Source organism: Centropristis striata, chromosome 10 (assembly GCF_030273125.1).
Source record: "Centropristis striata isolate RG_2023a ecotype Rhode Island chromosome 10, C.striata_1.0, whole genome shotgun sequence".
NCBI classification, from domain to species: Eukaryota; Metazoa; Chordata; class Actinopteri; order Perciformes; family Serranidae; genus Centropristis; species Centropristis striata.
Genome location: NC_081526.1, coordinates 15,739,633 through 15,760,587, shown reverse-complemented (window position 1 = coordinate 15,760,587; position 20,955 = coordinate 15,739,633). Strand labels below are relative to the sequence as shown.

General features: G+C 39.6%; 1 protein-coding gene across 4 annotated transcripts in view; it reads right to left on the bottom strand.

Moving 5' to 3' along the window:
• Positions 1-235: 235 nt before the first annotated feature.
• Positions 236-20,955, bottom strand: part of klf12b (Kruppel like factor 12b) — a 44,342-nt gene continuing 23,622 nt past the window's right edge. For all 4 annotated transcript variants that reach the window (XM_059342622.1, XM_059342625.1, XM_059342621.1 and 1 more), the window contains 4 exons: positions 19,834-20,383; positions 15,074-15,209; positions 6,118-6,275; positions 236-4,495 (listed from right to left, as the gene is read on the bottom strand). In XM_059342622.1, coding sequence (XP_059198605.1) covers positions 4,314-4,495; positions 6,118-6,275; positions 15,074-15,209; positions 19,834-20,383 — 1,026 coding nt within the window. In that variant the 3' untranslated portion in view covers positions 236-4,313. The remainder of the gene's footprint in view (positions 4,496-6,117; positions 6,276-15,073; positions 15,210-19,833; positions 20,384-20,955) is intronic.

Genomic DNA, 20,955 nt, shown 5'->3' with positions numbered 1-20,955 from the left:
TGTCAATAAATAGTTTGTCCACAATTTGTCCTGTTCTTTTAGGAATCATATGCACTCTGTGTACAAGCTACTGTACTGTCATATCATCTATAATTTAAAATGTCTCTCCTGATACCAAGATTAGGTTTCTGAATGCCACAGAATGTGAGTACAGTACTCAGATGTCTCATCGTGACATGGACCCCGCATACCACCCATCTCAGTCACAGATAGCAACTAGCTTCATACCAGTGTGTTACATACAAAATGCAACTTTATTAACCTTCATGCCTCCATTCATATTAATATACATGTATATGTTTGAACTTATTTTAATTTCACAGCTCCATCCATATGAAAAATACAGAGAAAAAGGCAAAACACTGACTGGATACTTAAACAACTCTCGGAAAGAAAAGAAAACCGTAACAGAAAAAAAAGGACACCTGTTCTTGAAGTTTTTGAAAAATATCAGGATTAAAAATTTTCTTTTACAGATGTGGAATTCCATGAGCAGAATCTCCCTTTTTGAAGCGATGCTGAGCAATATCACATTTTTTATTTTTTTATTTTTTTAAACGGTAAGAATGAAAAGATCTGAATATATTTACACTACACTCACTTTACATAAATACAGGAACGACGATTACTGTACGTAATATCAGCAAACTTGAAACATAGGCATTGGCTTCACTACTTAAACTTTTCAAAACCAGGAAATCAAAGGCAGATGTTACACAGAAAGTAAAAATAGATATTGAACTGATAGAGAAGTGTAAGATCAGTATTCATTAACAAAGGCGTCGCTCTACAGCCGGAGTCCCAGCCACAAGATTCCTCATTATCCTCCATGTTGAATTCATGTGATGAAGCTGAAACATCAAGAGGCCTTTGTAACTCAGTTTGGTTCCCCTTAGAGGAAGTGACTTATTGCAAGCAAAAGTAATAACGCAAGCTATAAACAGCCGGGGAAAGTGTTATGGGAGGATGCTGCATTTGACACAATGGCATAAGGCTCAGTGCGAAAAGAAAGTGAAACATTAAAGGTCCGACTTGCATAATGTTGTCTGTGCTTTTTTTGTTCAAAATTTACCCCAAGTTTCCCATTGGATATTTATTAATTTGAGCACACATGTTGAAATCCAAACTCTGCACACAGCAGTTAATATTACAAGTTTTGCAATATGAGGCACTATTCATTATTATTATTATTATTATTGCATAACTTTGACCCTGGTTACCGTTACAAAATTATGCTTTGAAAATGAGGAAAGAGATGCTGAAATATAACACACCCTGTCCTGTGGAGACACCATATTCAAGTCTAATTGAATTGAGCAAAAAAACTGGTGTATTAAGGCATGCAACGTCATACACTGAAGAGTACACGTGTTGTTGATATGTGCTTGATCAATATAATTTCTTGTCCAGGTATAGCAAAATAGCAAAACAGGGAATCGAGTACCTTGATACGGTCAATGTATATAAATAATTTGTTGATTATAGCAAACACTGGTTCAGCCTCGGGAATAAAAATGATTTGATCGTGAACTTATTTGACCACAAACCAAAGAAAGCAAACTGTTCTATAACATCACATATGATAATTTACATGATGGATACCAGTAGCCCCATTTCACTGTATATCAAATTAGATAAATTACAGTCTCTGAAAAAAGACTTTACATGTATAAATGTATTTCCTGCATCTACTAATCAAAAGCCCTATTTTTCCAATGTATATACAGGCTGTAGAACTTTGTAATAAGTTTTTATCTTCACTATCACATATATTACAACATTTCAAAAGATCCTTTTTACAGAAGAAAAAAAAGAGTTATATGCAAAGATGAAGTGCCCCTCAATAATAAAATGTTCGTATACAATATATGGAGGATAAAATATGATGATGATTATTTGTTTTATAAATTGACATCTGAAATAAAATAATTTTGAAAATCATACTCATAAACAAACAAGGTGCTGATATGCTTTTTTGCCAAAATGATAATACAACTGGGCATAATGACATGTGCGCAAACAAAATACATAAATAATGATGACAGACATTACTATTCAAATGGATGTCACATACATTGGGTGCATGTGTGGAAATGATTTCCTGGATTTGGCTACTTTACTGAAAGTGAGGATGTTCAATGCAGTGTGTGCACGAATTTGTGTGTAGTGTGTGTGTGTGTGTGTGTGTGTGTGTGTGTGTGTGTGTGTGTGTGTGTGTGTGATGTGTGTGTGTGGATTTCAAGGTGCTATTATCAAAAAAGGTTGCCGTTTCTTTTTACTGGCTACGGTCCAATAAGTGCATTTAGCAGCACTATCAAATATTATGGGATGGCCTGATGCTCGGAGTTTATGTCCGCCGGTCTTACACGGCATGAAGAGTATTGGAAATACTCTAAAAATATCTGTTATTATGACTATAAAAAAGGACTTTTTAATTAAAATTATTGATTAAGGTTAAGTGATGTTATCTCAGAGATAACATATTTCTGCCAGTAACTCTGAAATGTACTGTACATACATAATGTATTCATGTATTCATATGTATTTTTTTATACATGTATGCATGTGTGATTCCTCCATTTTTTTTTTAGCATTTTAAATAGCCAAATCTCAGGTAAATCAAACATATATCTGGTCTGAGGTGAGAACATTTCAAGTGACTTCCGGTATTTGAGACACACACAAAATAAAACAATTCAGAGTAACTCACTAACTGAGACACATCAGATTTAGAACCTTGTGCTGGAGCTATGAACCTATCAAACAGAGGGGAGTCGCGGTACAGAGTGAGGAGACAGTTAGAAACTTCTCCTCCGATATTGACATCAGCAAACAGAACAAAGGAGCATGACTTTGTTCCGTAGGTATTGCTCTTCTGTATTGTATACTAGGTAGCACACGACCCCTGTAACACTGCAGCCGATGTCCGTTTCAGCTTATGGTCAAGTGCCGCTGTGCAAAAACCACAACGTGAGTTCCTTTCACTATCAAACCCAGCTGAGAAAAACAGAGCTGAATAATAAAAAAAATTAAAAAAACAGATCGATCGGGACAGAATGAAAGCATGAGTCTGTAAGGTGCCTCTATTTTTTTTTTTTCACATACTGGATATCTCCTCTGATTGTTTCAAAGTTCACTGTACATGAGGGGTTGTATTTTTCTGAATCAAACATAAGCAATAAGCAGGCATTAAAAAAACAGAAAGAAAAAAAAAGAAGAAGAAGCAAGATTCCATAAACAAAAACGTTGTCATACTAAAAGTATATTTATCCTTTAAGATTGCACTTTACTGATTGCTAATCACAGCACAAATTCCACCAAAGATTTTTTTTTTTAAGAAATGCTTTCAAGAGGCTCAACATAAAGAATAGCACTGATGAGATTTTGGGGTTGTCCGGCCCTGTGAGCGCGTCATAAACAGTGTGTTTTCTTGCTGGTGTGATGATATGCGTGTCCAATTTTCATTGTTTGGAATAAAGCAATGAATATCTTTAAAAGTGGGCGTGTTGATGGCGTTCAGGTTGTGGCTTTTTGAGTTAATTTTTGTATGTAATGTTAAATGTTTGCTGGCGATGAGACAGGTGAAAGTCCAGCCCTCTTTGAGCTTCCGTATGGGATGCCCCGGTGTAACAGCAGGCTCCAGCAGGGCAAAGGAAACCATCCGTGATGCAGTGGCGCCCTCTGCTGGTCACAAATCAGACTCACAGGGAGGCAAGGCGCAACAATACTGCCTGTAACTCCAACTAGGCCCAAGTCCTTTTCCTGTGTTCCAGTCCAGGCCTCACATCTCTCTGCTCACACAGGAAATCCATTCCATACAATGGGGTCTTTCACATTATGAGTGCTGGAAAAGCAGCCATTTGAACAATAATGAAAAGAAAGATACCAAAAAAGAGACTGTTTGCGATTGCATTATATATTTTTTTTTGTCCAAATAAAGAGTGCGAGTTCATCTTTAAAAATCAAAGTGAAACATTTACAAACAGTGCTGTAAAAGACAGTTCCCTATTATACTTCAAAGAATAACAATAACAGATCCTGCCGTCGATTCCTTCCAACCCAAAGAGGATCCAGAAGTGACCCTGTTTTGTGCTCCACAAGCCCTGTGCACCTCTCGATCTTCTCTCCTTGTGACGGATGAGAGTGTGTGTGTGCATCTGTGTGTGTGTGTACGTGTGTGTGCGTCCAGGCCAGCTGACAAACATTCATAGGGAGATCCCGCTCCCCCGGCTGCCTGTGGTTGTATGTGTCTGTTTCCATTGATCTTTCTCTCTCTCTTTGCTTTTATTTTTTAAAATCTCTCTCCGTCAGCTTCACACCAGCATGTGTCTCCGCCGGTGCAGGGCCAGGTGGTCAGATCTGGAGAAGCTGCGGTCACAGTCTGCGCACTTGAAGGGCTTTACCCCCGTGTGTTTTCTGTAATGCCTCGTCAGCTCGTCGGAGCGGGCAAACTTCCACGTGCAGCCGTCCCAGGTGCATTTGTATGGCTTTTCCCCTGCAGAGGAACACAGAAAACACAGAGTATGATCAGATCACATGGTCAGTAATGTGACTCTACCAGTGGCCATACTTTGGCCATGATGCGTTATTAAGAATTCATTTTGTGCATTTTTTTTGTCTTTTTTTTCTAATTGTTCTTGTTTCAGTCTTGATTCGGCATTGACCTTTGACCTGATAACTTCTTGAAACTGACTAAGGCTACGTTCACACGAGAACAGCTGAACAGAAGACGCAAAAGTGGCGTCGCGTCTTCATTTTTTATTCCTCGTTTAGACGAGCATTTTCGGGAGGAAATCTGCGTGCATACGATGACGCAAAAGTGTGTGAAATTCGATTGTATGCATGCCAGGCGGCATCACTTAAAGCGATAAGAGCACCTTTGGGCATGTGGAAGTTTTCACGCCACACATTTTCATCAGCTACTCCTTCCACAAAGTTATCCACCATCCACTAGATCTCCCAGGTCTCGTTCACAGCCGTCTGGCTCGCAAATTGCTGCATCCAAAATGTGATAGAGGTAATTACAGATCCTTCTCTGTTCACTAATACTATCTCTACATATCCTGTACATTTGGTGGAAAGACTCCTGTAAGTTTATTAGAGCTGCCAGAGCAGCTTGAATGTCCGACGCATGGAAATAATCCCACGTTTGTTTATTTTCCTGTACTGGAGCATGTATGTGACGTAAACACATACGTGACATGAGCAGATCTGAGCAGAGTTTTGCGTCTTGGCAGTGTAGACGGACACGCTACGGCGGAGCGTATTTAACTTTTCCACTTTGGAGGGTGGTTTCAGATTTTTGCGTCTTTAAGCCCCAAAAACGCCGTCACCGTCTAAACGAAAGGCACTTCCGATAAAATATTTTGTCGTTTTTACCCGCAAGCGTCCTCGTGTAAACAGGGCCTCAGACTCAAAAATTGGTTTTCAGTAAAACCACAGCTCAATACAACCTGTTTTCAGGTGGAATGGTGGAATGTAACAAAGTACATTTACTCAACACTTTACTAAAGTACAATTTTGAAGTACAGTACTCTACTTGAGTATTTCCACATATGTAAAGTTACATATGGGGAAATACTCAAGTAGAGTACTGTATACTTCTACTACACTAAATTTTGAAGTAAATTTTGTACTTTTTACACCACTACATTAAGGTGACAGTTTAAGTTAGTTTTAAGGTAAAAATGTAATACAATTTGATACATTTAAAATTATTATATGTTTATGAATTAAACCACATAAGTATATTAAGTAGTTAAAATGTGCCCTACCTGGAAAACAGTAAAAGTCTGCTAACATAAATACATCAATAATAAAAATACAATAATATACTAAGAATTTATATAACAATCTGAGTTCTGTATATGAGAACTTTTACTTTTGATACTTTAAGTACATTTTGATGCTGATACTTTTGTACTTTTACTTCAGTAAGTTTTGAATGCAGGACTGCTTCCACCACTTCCTGTGTTACATATTTGCAAGCCAGTGGCACCGGCAAACACTTTCTGAGAATTTTAATGTCAGACAGGATGAGCAAACAACATAATAAAATAAAATAATTAAATTTTATTAAATAAAAGCATTTAAGCGAACACGCTGAGACCTACTGACCTGTATGCGTCCTCCGGTGTGCTTTTAAATGGGAACTTTTGGTGTACACCTTATTGCAGCCCTCAAAGTCACATCTGTGAATTCTTCTCTTTTTGGAATCCGGTGACTCTGACCTCCGGGGGCGCCGTATGCTGTCAATACTGAACGGGGACATGGAGCTGTAACAGAAGAAAAAAACAAACATAAAAATATTATTATAAGACTATGAGGTTGACATCAGTACAATTATACTCATCTTTCTTTGAAATTACCAATTTTCAAATGAACTCACTTATAATTTATCAACAACATAATATAATTGGCACTAGTATTAACACTAGGCCTATTAGATGTAATACTACTAGATGTAATTGCATTTTAGTTGTATATGCTTTGGTTACATTAGAAAGCGTTTACGCAACTTCAAACATAGCTGGAACCTCATCCATCATGCAATCACTCAAATAGATAGAATAGGTCTTTATTTGTCATTGTCACATGTACAACGAAATTCAGTGCTCTCCAGTAAGTGCAACATTTAAGAGTCTATAAAAATATAAATATAAAAAGAAAAATATGTACAATTCAAAATACCTAGTTTAGACAAACACATAAACACACCCAGACATACATGCATAATCGCACAGGAAAAAACAACAACAAACACACAGTCGAGATGTCGAAAATTGTCGAAATGTTAGACTGATTTATTAATCACAAACATAAAGTGCTCCTAACAGGGAACATCATTTTTCAAGGCCTACAGTGTGAAATACAAATTTAAAATCCCAGTATGAATCTACTTTATTGTAATAAAACGTACTGAAACATATCGCATATGGTTGATACAGGGTGAAAAGTGTCAAATTCATCATTCATTCAGTTGATTTGCATCTTTTCATGCATGAATGCCTTCTTTTGGCATATTTTTGGACAATTCAACATTTTGAGCGTCCTTTCTGATTAGTTCTCTCATCTGAATTTGCATTGCCTCTCGTCCACCAATCATATCAATTCACATTGCTCTAAGAGACCAGAGTCTGCCATTACTGTACAGCATAAAGCTTGTAAACCACTGGTTAAATTTCTTGATGTCAAACCTGAGGAAACCTCTACATGTCAACCACAATCAGACACATTATATATTCCAGCACCACCATGTTTTTAGGACTTTTCAGCTTTATTGCCCAGTGTAAAATAATTGTCTGCAAAGTATTGAAATGTAATAAATAACAATACTTTGATTAAGTTAATGAGTTCCATCTACTTGTTACATTTTTAACAGGATACCCTTTGCATCACTGGTTAAAAATGTTGCGGTTGGGAGACAAACATTGTCAGTGTTCTGGTCCAAGAGTTGATCCTGCGGTGTGTATACAGTTTTTTGGTTACATGATTATATTTGAATTTGATATTAACTGCTGCTAACTTACGCATGTAAAAAAAGGAAGGCATCGTTTATGTGGGAGTAAAACAAGTGAAGTATGTAAAGTATACTATAAGGCAGCAATTATTAAGTTGCGGCCCAAAGCTTCCAGCCCAGCATATTAGCATATTAGCATATTTACAATGGCGTTTACATTTGATGTTTTCAGTTTTTAACCATCATTCCTCCGTAAACTGCCACCTTGGTGGAAGTCTGAGAGCATTTTCTAGTGAAGTATCTAGTTATCATTATGGATTTTCCATGTTTTGTAGGAGTCTGTTGACACTGATATAGGCAAATAGAAATAGCATTAATTTAGTAAGAAACTGAGAGTATCAAAGAGCGATAGGCTAACAAGGCATAAGTACATTATTTCTTCTTATTCTTTATTTGAAAGTCCAGCAGAAAAAATGGTTCTTTAATGTAGTGGATGATCCCTGCTATAGGGTTTAATCATACAGACAGTTACAATGTAAGGTGGTAAAGTATCTTTGCCAGCAGGTGGCAGTGTAACACTGCAGTACATTAGCTCTGAGGAAGTGGATGAGGTAAGAAGGCTGGTATTCTTTCTGCTCCTATATTTTCATCTATCATAGGCAGAGGGATAAAGGAGTTTTATCTCAATGTTGTTCAATAAGGTTAATGACTTTGGAGTTATTTCTGTCATCAATACATTCTTGCATGGCATTTCCTCTCCATTAACTAGTCAATATCACTGTTGATTATATAATTTGTCACATCCAACAGCGGAGCCCTGTAGCAAAGTGTGTGTGTGTGTGTGTGTGTGTGTGTGTGTGTGTGTGCTTTTGCATGCGAGACTTTGTGTATGTATTTGCAATGTCCGATCATATCTGTGGGAAATCTTAAATTTGCTCACGCATCACTTCTCTGAATATAATATTGTGCACACACACACACAAAGAAATCCAGGAAGGAACAAGAAAAAAAAAGGGTTGTGGTAGACGGTCAGTAGTTCATGTCTCATTCTCAGCAGTAAGAAGCGTTCACACAGCGATAAACACATGACTGCTGCACACATACAACAAATGGGTAAGAAAGAGATAGAGATGGAAAACAAGAAGATCTCTGTTTAGTGGCGGGGGGGTGGGTGGGTGGGGGGGTTGTAATATCTGTGGGATATGTGTCAGCGGTGATGGAGCACAGTTGCTTTTCTTTCAGGTCTCAGAGTGTCTGGTGTGGATACTGAGAAACAGGTGAAGGAGGAAAGGGGAAGGAAGGAGCCCACGAAAGGAACAGCTTTGGTCGTGTGAGGGGGATTTTAAAGAGGAGCAGGGGCCGCCAGACAGGCCCTGCAGTGAACTGTCTCCACCACACACAAGCCACTTCCTGTCGCTCGGTGTTTCACCGAAGCACGATCTGTCAAATACTGATATACACATGCAATCAAGATACACACAGGCTACACAAATACACAGAAATGCAGAAAAAACACACACACATACAGATCACCTGTTGCTCTTGGCTTACCGCCAATCTGAAGCTGCACAGGAAATGAGCACACGGGTCAGATATGAAGTGGACTCTCCCTCTCTCCCTCTCTCTCTCTCTCTCTTCCTCTCTCTCTCTCTAAGTGTAACACTGTTGTTATATATGTTCGTATTTGTGCATATCTCTATTTACTTCAAATGTATTACTATATTTCCATGTTTCGATTTTATCCTAATTTGTACATATATCTATATTTTTAAGACTGATATTACATTTTATATTGTTGTTGTTTTTATCTTCATTTTATTTAAATACTTACTTATTTCTATTTCTTATATTTGATCAGGTTAATGTGTTTAGTTTAGTCTAGTTTACTATTGCTTATTATAAATGGTAATCAGTTAATCTTATTTTCGCTTTATGGATTCATAAGGGACCATATTCGGACATAAAGGTGACTCAAGACACTACACGCGCCCCAATCTATACTGACAATCTGACTGCACCTGGCTCCAGGCTTCCATCATTCAAGATAAACCAAAACAAATGTACACAGTTCCATGGATAGAGATTGCAATGTATCTCTTCTGATTGACACGTCATGGTGGTAGCATCTTGTCAACTGTCAAGTATACCCTGCTTTATCGCCTATTTTCCTCTAAATGGGAGCCTTATTTACAAAATGCATATCATGCTGTATTGAAATAGTGATAAGGACCATACACTCATTAGGAAAATCTTACTGGTGTAATAAATCAAGCTAGCGATAGGACAGGATTTCTCTTAGACTTCGATACAGGATTTATTTTATTCAATTAGTGGAGTCGCCTCCTGCTGGCCATAAGAAAAAAATGCAGGTTTAAGGCAGTTCTGTATTGGCTTAAATGTTCATATCTGGAGCCTATATCCACTTCTTTTGTACAGTGTGTGTGTGTGTGTGTGTGTGTGTGTGTGTGTGTGAGGAAGTATTTACAGTGGAAACACTCTGAGCTCAGACATCTAGCAGATGACACGGATGTTTACATTCTGACTTCATCCATGAAGTGACTCCAAGATTATGATATAATTTAGAAAGGTCTGAGTACAACAGGTTCTAAAACAAAGAACGGCCGACGGCTCATTACTCATTGTTTATTAATTGATGTAACGTGCAACAACCGTTTCTCCACTGCTGGTGATAATTTTGTCGTCATTACTGCTCCATTACAAGATGTCAAAGACAGATTTCTGGTTTAATCTATTTTGGGTACTCATAGAAATGTCCTACTGTGAGACATGCTATAGATTAGTGATCTTCAGTCCTCACCGCAGTACAGAAATTACAAGCATTTACCAACGAAACAGCATAATCAGTTACAAACTGTAAAATCAACTTATGGCATTTTAATGGCCCATGTCAGATCAGGTCACAACAGAAAAGAAACTGAATTGAGAAATAATAAGAGAAAACCAAATTCAAATATTTAAGAAAGAGATACAATTAAGATATATAGAAATAGAAATCATAGCATGTAATTATAACGAAGGCAACTATTGCTTGCCAAAATTTGACATTTGAAGATATTGTTTGGGAAACTGTGACAGACAATTTTCTCTATTTTTCGACATACTAAGGCTGAACGATAACGGACTAAATAATCAACAGTAAATGAGGTTTTGTTGCAGCCATAAATGCAAGTATCAACTTCAAGATTTTCATGTTGCCTGTCCTGCAAACAAATCTCATAGTTTGGCATATTTTAACTACAGCTGAAAGATTTTCATGCTTCTCTGTGGGTTGAGAAGGTTCCACCACTACTTCCTGAAAGATGCTACAAGCAGCCTTGAACTGCTATTTATATCAGCAGGCTCAATGTATTTAGCAAAAGATCTCTGTGCTCACACGAGTTCAGTTGGTGCATTTAAAATCAGCAAAATCAGCAGCTAGATTGACTGGTTTACATTGAAAGGGACGGTTTACCTCAAAATTAAAAATACATATATATTTCTGTTACCTAAAGTCCTATTTATGAATCTAGATGGTTTTAGTTATGAGATATAAGCTTTAGAGATGACACAACAGTCACTTTCAGGAAATTATGACCCCTTTACACGAGATAAACAACAAACTTTGTGTGAGCAGTTTCATGTAGGAACTATACTAGAAAGAAACATAGTTCCTACATGAAACTGCTCACAACAAGGCATGTGGTTTATCTTGACAACCATGTCATAATTTCTGGAAAGAGAATTTCTGCATGTGACACAGGAAAGGGCTAATCGGAATGGCTTTTTGAATCTGATGTTTTCTGATCTAAGCAATCCAAAAAACACTGTATGGGTTGTCTAATTTCATAGTTTGTGGGTTATTATAAGCCATATAGATAGAACATACAGAAGCACTGAAAAAGTATATTTTTCACAATATGTCCCCTTTAAGTTGAACGTTTTCCTGTGTATATTTATAAAATGAAGAAAATCTGGTTGGAGGTGGTCTGAACTGAAAAACTTTACTCATTTAATGAGGGGAAACATGTAGAAAACAAGAAACAAACTTGTAAGTAGGGTGTATTTATTCACACAAAATTGTATCTTTATGTCTTTTTTTCACATCTCTGGCTATATGTGTCCTGGCTTTTTTTGTGAGAATCGATTCGTTTTATTTTCTCATGTGAGCCCAGGGGCAAACTCAAACTGCCTTGAACCCTGTGTCACCACAGCATCATGGCTGTGTGAATGTGTCTGTTTGTGTCTCCCGAAGCAGCACAGAGAAATAGGAAGTACAGCTGAGAACGATTTCAAACAGAGCTGACCTCTGTTTTAGTTCCTTTGTTTGCCCCCCCCCCCCCCCCCCCTCCTCCACAAGTATGACAGTGAGACAGAGAGAAAGGGAGAGAGAGAGAGAGAGAGAGAGAGAGAGAGAGAGAGTGTGTGTGTGTGTGTGTGTGTGTGTGTGTGTATCACCTGCAACAGGGGTTTCCCACAATGCAAACACAATACATGTTTATCTAAATCCTCATAGTAAACAAGGTCATAACAACAGACTACTTTCAACACAGAGCTTCTCGCTCCTGAAACAGACTTACAATAATAGTGGACTTATCAAGAAAACAGGAAAGGGAGCGTGTGTGACTGTGTGTGTGTGTGTGCGCACTGGAAGACTGCCCACTGGGCATTCCTGTACCTGTCCGAGGCTACTACCCCTCCCCTCCCTCCACCTGCTCTGCTCTGTGGCCCCCAGGTCCCTGGGGACCAGCCAAACTTCAGGAAAGACAACCCACCCCTACACACACACACACACACACACACACACACACCTTCTCTCCTGCTCGTCTCTCTCTCTAACTGTCTTCCTCTCTTTCACTCGCACTCTCTCCCACAATAGCCTATCCACCCGTCCCCAGGGAAACGCATGAATATGGAGGAGGCTGCCCAAGAAGCACATGACACACTCTCTCCTTTCACTCATTTATTTATATATGGATACCTGGATTTGAAGCTGCAGGCACTCCCATCCTCCGCCCTTACACTTCTCCTCTCTGATGCTCTCTGGATGACTGCTTGTGTAAATGTGGATACTAAATTACATAAAGCAAATCTTTCCACACTCGCGGCGCACACGTCGAAATAAAAAAGGGAAGAAACACAGCAACACAATGGACTGATACGTCTCAAATAAGTGCTGTCGGCTTCTGTTGCGCTGCAGATGTCCACGGAGCGCATGTGTTGTGTCAATACAGAATGCACATTCTTCCTCTATGTGACCAAACCGGCATGTAACTCAAGAAGACTACAGACTGCTTTGTTTTTCACAGACAAACATGCAAGTCTGTGTTCCTGTTGACAATGGCTGACCTCCTTCTGGAACCAGCTGTTCTGTCCACTGTGCAGAAACACGTGCATGCATACAGTACAAACACACATACACAAGGAGGATTAATACTTAAGGACGTGCACGCATACTTTTTCACACGCACTGTCACATACACAGCGAGCACACAGGGGCACAGTTTCCACACAGCACAGTCTGCACTTTGCACACAGAGAAGTGAGTGTGTGGGCAGGCCCTGGCAGGGCATTGCTAAGCCTGGCTGGTGATTTCTCTCCATAGTGAAAGCTTGGGCAGTGAAAGGTTGGGTCCTGCCAACCTCTGTTCTCCTCTGACCACCCGGTGCCCACGTGTGGCACTCAGGGGCATGCCTGTCCCTTTCAATAACCTGCATTGAAACCTGAGTCCTCCAATCCGTGCGTGTGTATGCGTGTGTGTGTCTTCCCTGAAACATGGCAACCTCTACTTGTACCTCTGAACAAGCACAGCCAGAGAACAAGTCTTTCTCCACAATGTGCTGCACTGTGCCACCACAATAACTCATTTAGTTTCATTACTGTAAATGTTAACACGGCCAGCAATGCTCAAAGAAACAATACAGTGCCTTGTACATAACCCTGTAGGCTGGACTGTTACCATCAAAACACATCCAGCTGGGGTCGGGCTACCGTCAGCCTCAGCCTCGCTTCATCATTAGCAGGATTCTCACAGAGTCCCGGAATACTTTCCTTACAGTTAGTCTAAATAAAAGTCCTATGAGAATTATCTTGAGTCTGGCCAGACTGCTGGTTGCAACTGTTCTGCGTTTATGTGCGGCAGGGGAGAAGGGCAGGGGCGAGCCAACTGTATTTCTGCGTCTGATTTCCTGTTTCTGATCAGGATACCACACTGCATAAGCTGTCCTCCACTGCAGAGGGGAGTCTTTACATTCAACGCAGATGGACTGGCACCACAGGAGTTGTGGTGTCTGGGCATAAAGTATGTCTGAGCCATATGCATTCAGGCATATAGATGCACTCCCACGCAGATACATCCAAATGTTGAAGAGCAGTTACAAAAGGACACAGCAAATGCATAAGGCTAGCGTTTTTTACTGGGTTTATATGTAAATTATGTTCTCATCCAGGGTGACTAACAATGAGCGATGTCAGGGGAAACATTTTAAACCTCTGTACTCTGAACTCTGTAATGCCATGTTCAAGCTCTGATTATTTAACACAATGTCCATTGTGTTAAATTGTACAGCTTAGACACACTTTTCACAACTTTAATACTGTAATGCTTCCTCAACTAGATGTCCTTTTGAAATATTTGATATTCTCTTTACATTTTAAGACCTAAAATCTAATAGCTAATGGCAAAGAAAAGGAAGGCAGCCCAGACTGAAAGTAAATATAATGCAGAGGACTAAATATTCATATAAAATCCCCTACCAGATATCTGCATATACATGTATTCTAGGATGTTAGAATACATTTCTCAAAAAATACTGTAATAACTGTTAAACTGATTCTTATGAAGTGAAAGAATTTAAAGTAGTCACTGTGATGTTGCAGATTGGTTTGTATACGACCGTGGACATTACCATCTTGGAACAAGAAGTGTGTTTTTTGGACGAGTGGGTGGGGCTAAATTATAGGTAGCCACGCCTTAGGCATACCCTGCTTTGTTTTCTTTCTTTATTTTCTCTACTCTAAATGGGGCCCTTATTTACAAAATAAACATCATACTGTATTGCTGAAGATATAAAGTCATTATGAGAAGGTTAACTGAGGTAATGAATCAAGTGAAAAGTAGGGTTGTTTTTTCATTGACTTCTATACAAGTGGACCTATTTTTGCAGCCAGTGGAGTCACCCTGTTGGCCATTTGAAATAATACAGGTTTAAGGCATTCTCAAGTTGGCTTCACTTTTCAGGATCGGGTTTGCCCCTTCGCAGTGATATTTTACACTCTTTTTCAGTTTTTTTGATCTGTATGGTTGGTGAGTTACTACAATGACATGTGAACTAAAGTGCTAATGTGAACTAAAGTTAGTTCACCAACTATAATAATACCACTAATAATACTATAACAGCAGACAAAATTGAAACTCCAAATTTAACAACTGCGAACAGTAAGCAGTGTTGAGATAGAGATCATACTTCCAAACATCTTCCTGTGATGACACGCAACAGAAATAACAGTGCGAGACAGAGATTTGAGGATTTTTTTAGAGCTGTTAATGTAAGTAGAGCAGAAAAGTCAGTGGCGACTCAACATTTCCAACACATGTGTACAGATTGAGATACTCACTCTTGTACAGCGCGAGCTATAGACAGCGCAGTGGAGCCGGTCTCATTAACACTGTCCAAGGTCACGTTTGGCAGGTCGTCATCGTCGCTGTCACTCTTGATCTGCCTTGGCGACAGGCTGTTGTGGTCTGTATGTGCTGTGAAGGTGGGACACAGACACGAGAGTCAGAGTATACTTTTCTACATTTGTTATTGAGTGTGTGTGTGTGTGTGTGTGTGTGTGTGTGTGTGTGTGTGTGTGTGTGTGTGTGTGAATATTTAACATGTCAAAGTTGATAGTATGTGTTCATGCATGAGTGCCACTCTGCTGTGCACTCTGCTCTCTCTTCCAGTACATGTGCATCTGACAGAGAATCATATTCATGATAATGACAAACTTTCACATAAAAAGCCTGAAGACAACACAAGTCTAAATCCACCCGTTTGATGCTGTATTCTTTTCACAGAACATCCTGATAATTAGCAAGCTATCTTTGTCCCTTCTTTGATTCTTTTCTTTTTGCGCAGTAAATGTAAAAACGTGCAACATGACTAGCCAGCATGCTATTAGCCATGAGCCTCTGGGCCAGTAAGTGCAGGGGTCTCTGTCTCTTGAGCTGCATGACAGAGTAACATCTACTCCACAAGTTGTGACAACTTCTCCCCTGGACAACTCATTGGATATATTGCCAGAGCCTGCAGCCACTCTGTCCTCTCAGTCTCCATGGACACAGGCTGCGTACATCCTGGGTAACTCCAGAGATGAATGTCAAAAGAGATAAAAACCTGTCCGAGATAACTTGTCAAGGCGAAGTTGCTGAAAATCCACTGGATTAAAGACTGATTATGTTATATAGAGGTATAGTAACACAAAATACAGAATACCTAACAACTATTCTTGCTTCTAATCATCACAAACACAGAATATATAGTGATACATTTTCCACTGAGTTACTGTACGCCAGCTGCTTTTATAAAAGCTATCAGGACTTCACCTCTCCTGTCCTCTCAGCCGAGACTGTGGCCATAATGGCCCATAATAAGGGTCTAGTGTTAGGAGCAGACATGGTGTTATTATGGGGTGGGGGGCTGGGGGGTACAGAAATCATGCTGCAACTCTGCTGGAGCTTTTGCTTTAAAGGTTTCTAACTGTTGTCGTAGACTAAGACATGCAGAGTGGTCACCAGCTCGCCCACCCTACAGAAAACCTGTAATTAGTTAGAAATGCATCGTGTGTTGGAAAGGGGTATTTTGAGCGAGGGACACAAAGGAGGAGTGGTGGAGAGGTGGGCAGAGCACCGGATTTCTTTCTTTCTCTCCTGTTGTTTCCAGTCAAGCCCTGTTTCCATGGCAACCTCCTGCCGGAGACAGGGAGACAGCAGTGAAAGGAAGGGTACCCGCCCTCTCTTAAAGAGGATGGCCAACCTGTGTGTGCATGTGGGTGAGAGGAAGTGTGTGTGTTTGTATCTATGTTGAAAGCTTCAGTATGACTGAGACTTGCATCACTGCACATGATTGTTCACTTTGTATCAAGTCAAACAAGGTAAATATGGGCTGCTGACCCTCACATTACACTTCATATGGGGGTGGGGCAGTGGGGGGGCTTAAGATAGTAACTCTCCTCATGTCAACACAACAACACAACACCTGAAAGGAAAAACTCCAGATAAGATGTGACCGACAAATCTAATCCTATTAAAAAAAAAATACGACATCTTGCAGCACTATATTATTTTTCATTTCACCTTGACTGTGGGATTTTTCGATATAAATGTTCTCATTAAATGTGTAACTTTCTGCCACTAGGGGTCTCTCAATCAAAGCAATAACAAAATACGGAGTTTGGTGGTGCCGGTAAGCAGCGTGGGATCATTGGAGTTGTTGTGTTTACCACCATTGTCGTCATTACTGTCAGGATTTGTTCAGTGTTAATCATCCAGGAAAATCATCTCGGAAGTTTTTAATGGAAGCCGAATTATCCACAGAGGTCTCCCTCTCTCCCAAACAAATAGACCCAGTGAATAAAACTTGTTAAAACACTGAATAAAGCAGTTTCTTGTTAAAAAATCAACTGAGCTTGTGTCAACACTTGCTCAGCTTTTTTCTTTGATAATAATATAATAATAATAATAATATCCCAGTTATTAGTCCCAGTCCCAGTCCCCAGAGTAAATAGTGGCATTGTCCTTTTCTGCAAATCGCCGATAATGTTGAATCTCTACATTTTTTAACCATAAATATGTTGAATATGAACCTTTTTGAGTTGCTGCAACCTGTTTTTATTGTGAAACATGCCAACTATTGCTTTATACATGCTACAAACACATGACAATTACTCTTTTTAAGTGGTGAGAAGTGCTATATTAAATACTTTAAAAACACTTTGGTTAAGATTAGGCCCCAAAAGTACTTGGTCAAGGTTAGGTATAACTGTATTAATCATTTAGGATTTGTTCAGTGACTTCATAAAACCATCTAGGAGGTTTTACTGGAAGTGGAATTATCTGCAAGGTCTCCTTCTCTCCCAAACAAATGGACCCAGTCATTAAAACTGTAAAAAAAAAAAAGAAAAAAAGAAAAAAAAAATGAATAAAGGAGCTTCACGTAAAAAAATCTGTGTTTTTCTGATGCTATTCAGGGGACATAGGATGTCCCGGAGGGGTTGCAGCTGAGCTAATTTTAACATTTGCTCAGCTTCTTTCTTCAATAACAAATATGTTATGTCAAGTATGATCCTTTCTGAGCTGTTGCAACACGTTTCATTTTGTGAGTTTAAATGCTTGATAAAATTTAAAAACACTTTGGTTAGGCAACAAAGTGAAATCTTCTAAGGTTAGGCATAAAAAACATTAATTCCATATCCTTATATAGTAATTATATGTATTTTATTAAGGAAAATAATAACATATACCTTAAGGTCACATTAAGTGCAATAAATAGCAAAATGTTCTATTTGTCTCCTCGTTGCGATCTCATTAAAAGTGACTGCATGCACCACACCCAACATTCAGCACTCATTCACCCCATTTCCTTTGTGTTTTGTGCTTTCAGAGCCGGGCAGAGCTGATGTTGGACTGTGTATATGTGTGTGTGCATGTGTTTGTGTAAGTGCCACCCATCTTCAATATCCATCCACACCCTCTTATGCAAGTCTTGTTTTTCCTGTCGTTCCTTTTTTCCTCCTCTCTCCTTAGGAGCAGACATAAAACGCCCATCTCCAAGGGGAGCACCCCACCCAGCTGACCAAGTGTCTCTCTGACTCCATGCTCTAATTACACATTTTTGCTTGTACATACAGAACATGCACAAGTTTGAGTTAAAGCGTGTCCATCCATCCTGCAGGGCGTGACAAGAAGCAACCTCTTTTACAACCAACAGTTGGTCTATGTACGGCTCAGAGTTGGACAGAAACACCTACTGTAGGCTCACTCCCAGTGGTTGGCAGTAAAACCACACCCAGAGAGAAAACCAATAACACAGTCTAGGCGAGGCCAGCAGGGTCTAATACTCAAACTGCCCGGGATGTTTACTTCTTGATAGAAAGAAAGGCAACAACTGGTGTGTGGCCCCAGTTACCTCCACTGGAGGCTATTTAAGACAGTCAAGTAAAATCTCTGTCAGTTAAAGATGGGAGAGCCTTTCAACTTGTAAACCTCATCTTCACTCTGAAGGGGGAACATTATCGCCTGAGGGGTGTCTCTGAAAGAATGTACACACATAGTCCGCTTTCACAGCAGTGTGTCTGGGAGTTTCTTTGACTAAAGACTGCAGGACATCTGGGCGGACAAATATCATAAAGCACTTGTGACTGAGATATCTAAAGCCAGATCACACAGTTAATGCACTTCTTCTCTGCCTGGTGCCAGCATGGACGTCATCACAGTCTATGTTTTGGACCAAATCTTGTCAGACATGGATATTTTTGAGACCATCCTCATCCAAAAAACAACCCTACACTTCCTTCAAAAAAGCAGCTTATTATGACATATATATCCGTTTATTGTTAGGTGGTGGCCTCTAGTGGTCGTGGTAATTATGACAGGAGCGAAGAAAGGCCAGATGATGTAGTAAGAAGACACTGAGGTCAGGGAGAAGCAAACAGAGAACTTTGATACAAAGTCAAAGTTGAGTTGGTTTAACTTACATCACATATGTAACTGTCTTATACTTATGTACAGAAGTAAGGTAATGTAACAAATGTGCCAAAACCACAATCTTTTCCTAAATCTAACCAAACTGCAACTAACTCACAATATTAACCAAATGTTTAAAACTCTGACCATAACATGTCTACATTAAAGGGTAAGAATTAACAAGCTATGCGGTCATATTTTTATGTTGTATGTCTTGCTATTGGGTCTAGAGCCTGTAATAAAGTTCATATATATATGGGTTGGTGGAATTATTGACCATTTTTTATTCAATTTCTAAAAAGTAGTAGTTGTAGTTATAGTTGAAGTGTATTGAATTAGGTGAATATTTTCCAGGGGATAATGGATTTCTATGTAAAGTTTCTCAGTAGAGGAGAAATTGTCTATAAAAGTTGGAGACGAGTTAGAGGTAACTATGTAAGACAAATAAACACATGGCCTTAGGCATAAAGTCGGAATACAACATAATCTCCTTTACGGTTCAGTTAGTATATATTAGTCATATAGTTGCTGAAGCACCTTTGAAATTATAGCATTTCAGACTGTATTGATGAAAAATGTTTCAGATAAATCCCAAAAGAGCAGAGTCAGCCATATGAATATGGAGTAAAGTCAGAAAGCATGGTCTCACCTTTGCCCTGGCTTTTGACCTCGTCCAGCAGAGGTAGCATGATGGCGTTGTTGAGGCTGGAGGGTGATCGAACGGCAGTGGTGTACATGAGGGGCAGTGACTGTACCACAACTGGGATGCGGTGAACATGGCTGGCCAGCTTCCCTGCTCCCTGCAGGCTCAGAGGGCTGGATGGAGGCGGCGGCACAGAGTGCAGGATGTGCAAATACGGCTGACCTCTCACCCCGGTTCCAGGGGGAACCAGAGGGCCTGGCGTTAGCACCGATGAGGCTGAGGTGATAACCGATGGAGAGGAGGAGGAGGGGGAGGAGGATGAAGACGATAAAGAAGACGGGGAGAAAGCGTATCTGAGAGGGGAGGATGATGAGGTGGTGGTAGGGGTGGTGGATGAAGAGGAGGGGCGGGGCTTGTTGATTGACAGATCGACAGGCTCGGTCTGTGTGTGGAAGTGCAGGTCGTGAGCGAGGAGGTCTTCTGGAGGTTCGGGTTTAACTCTGCTGAGGAAAAAGGGGACACCGTCCATCGCAGAGTAAGGGCGCACTTTAGGTGACTGTGGAAGAAAAAGAAGCATTTGCGTTAGATTTTACTTCCAGTGATTCATGTTTGTCATTTTAATTACATAAAAGTGCAACAAGCTGCAGGGAAGAAACACTCGGCCTCATATAGGAAGCAATATATCAACAAATTGCTTCTTATTTTGCTCTTAGTTTTGTTTGTATCCACAACTAAATGTTAATACCCACTGATTTTTGGGATTCACCAACAATTGATTTTATGAGTGGTTGAGAGCAGACAGGGGGAAAAAAATCAAATTTTTAAAAGGCCAAATTATTTGTCCAACACAAGGAAACAGCTTTAAGTTTAAGCAACACAAAAACATAAGCCTATCATATTTTAAAATGTATACTTTTATATATCATAGATTATTACATCTATACATTAGATTGGTATATGTTTTAGCTGGGTTAATTCAACACTACATTTATGTTATTACTGCTGAAGTTTTTCTTCTTATGTCCATTTTTGGTTGCTTCTCTTCCATTCTTGGACGTGTCAAAGTATTTGCACACAAAGTAACCCCTGCCTTTATATAGTGTTTTTTGGGGCGTTACCAATGCTAAT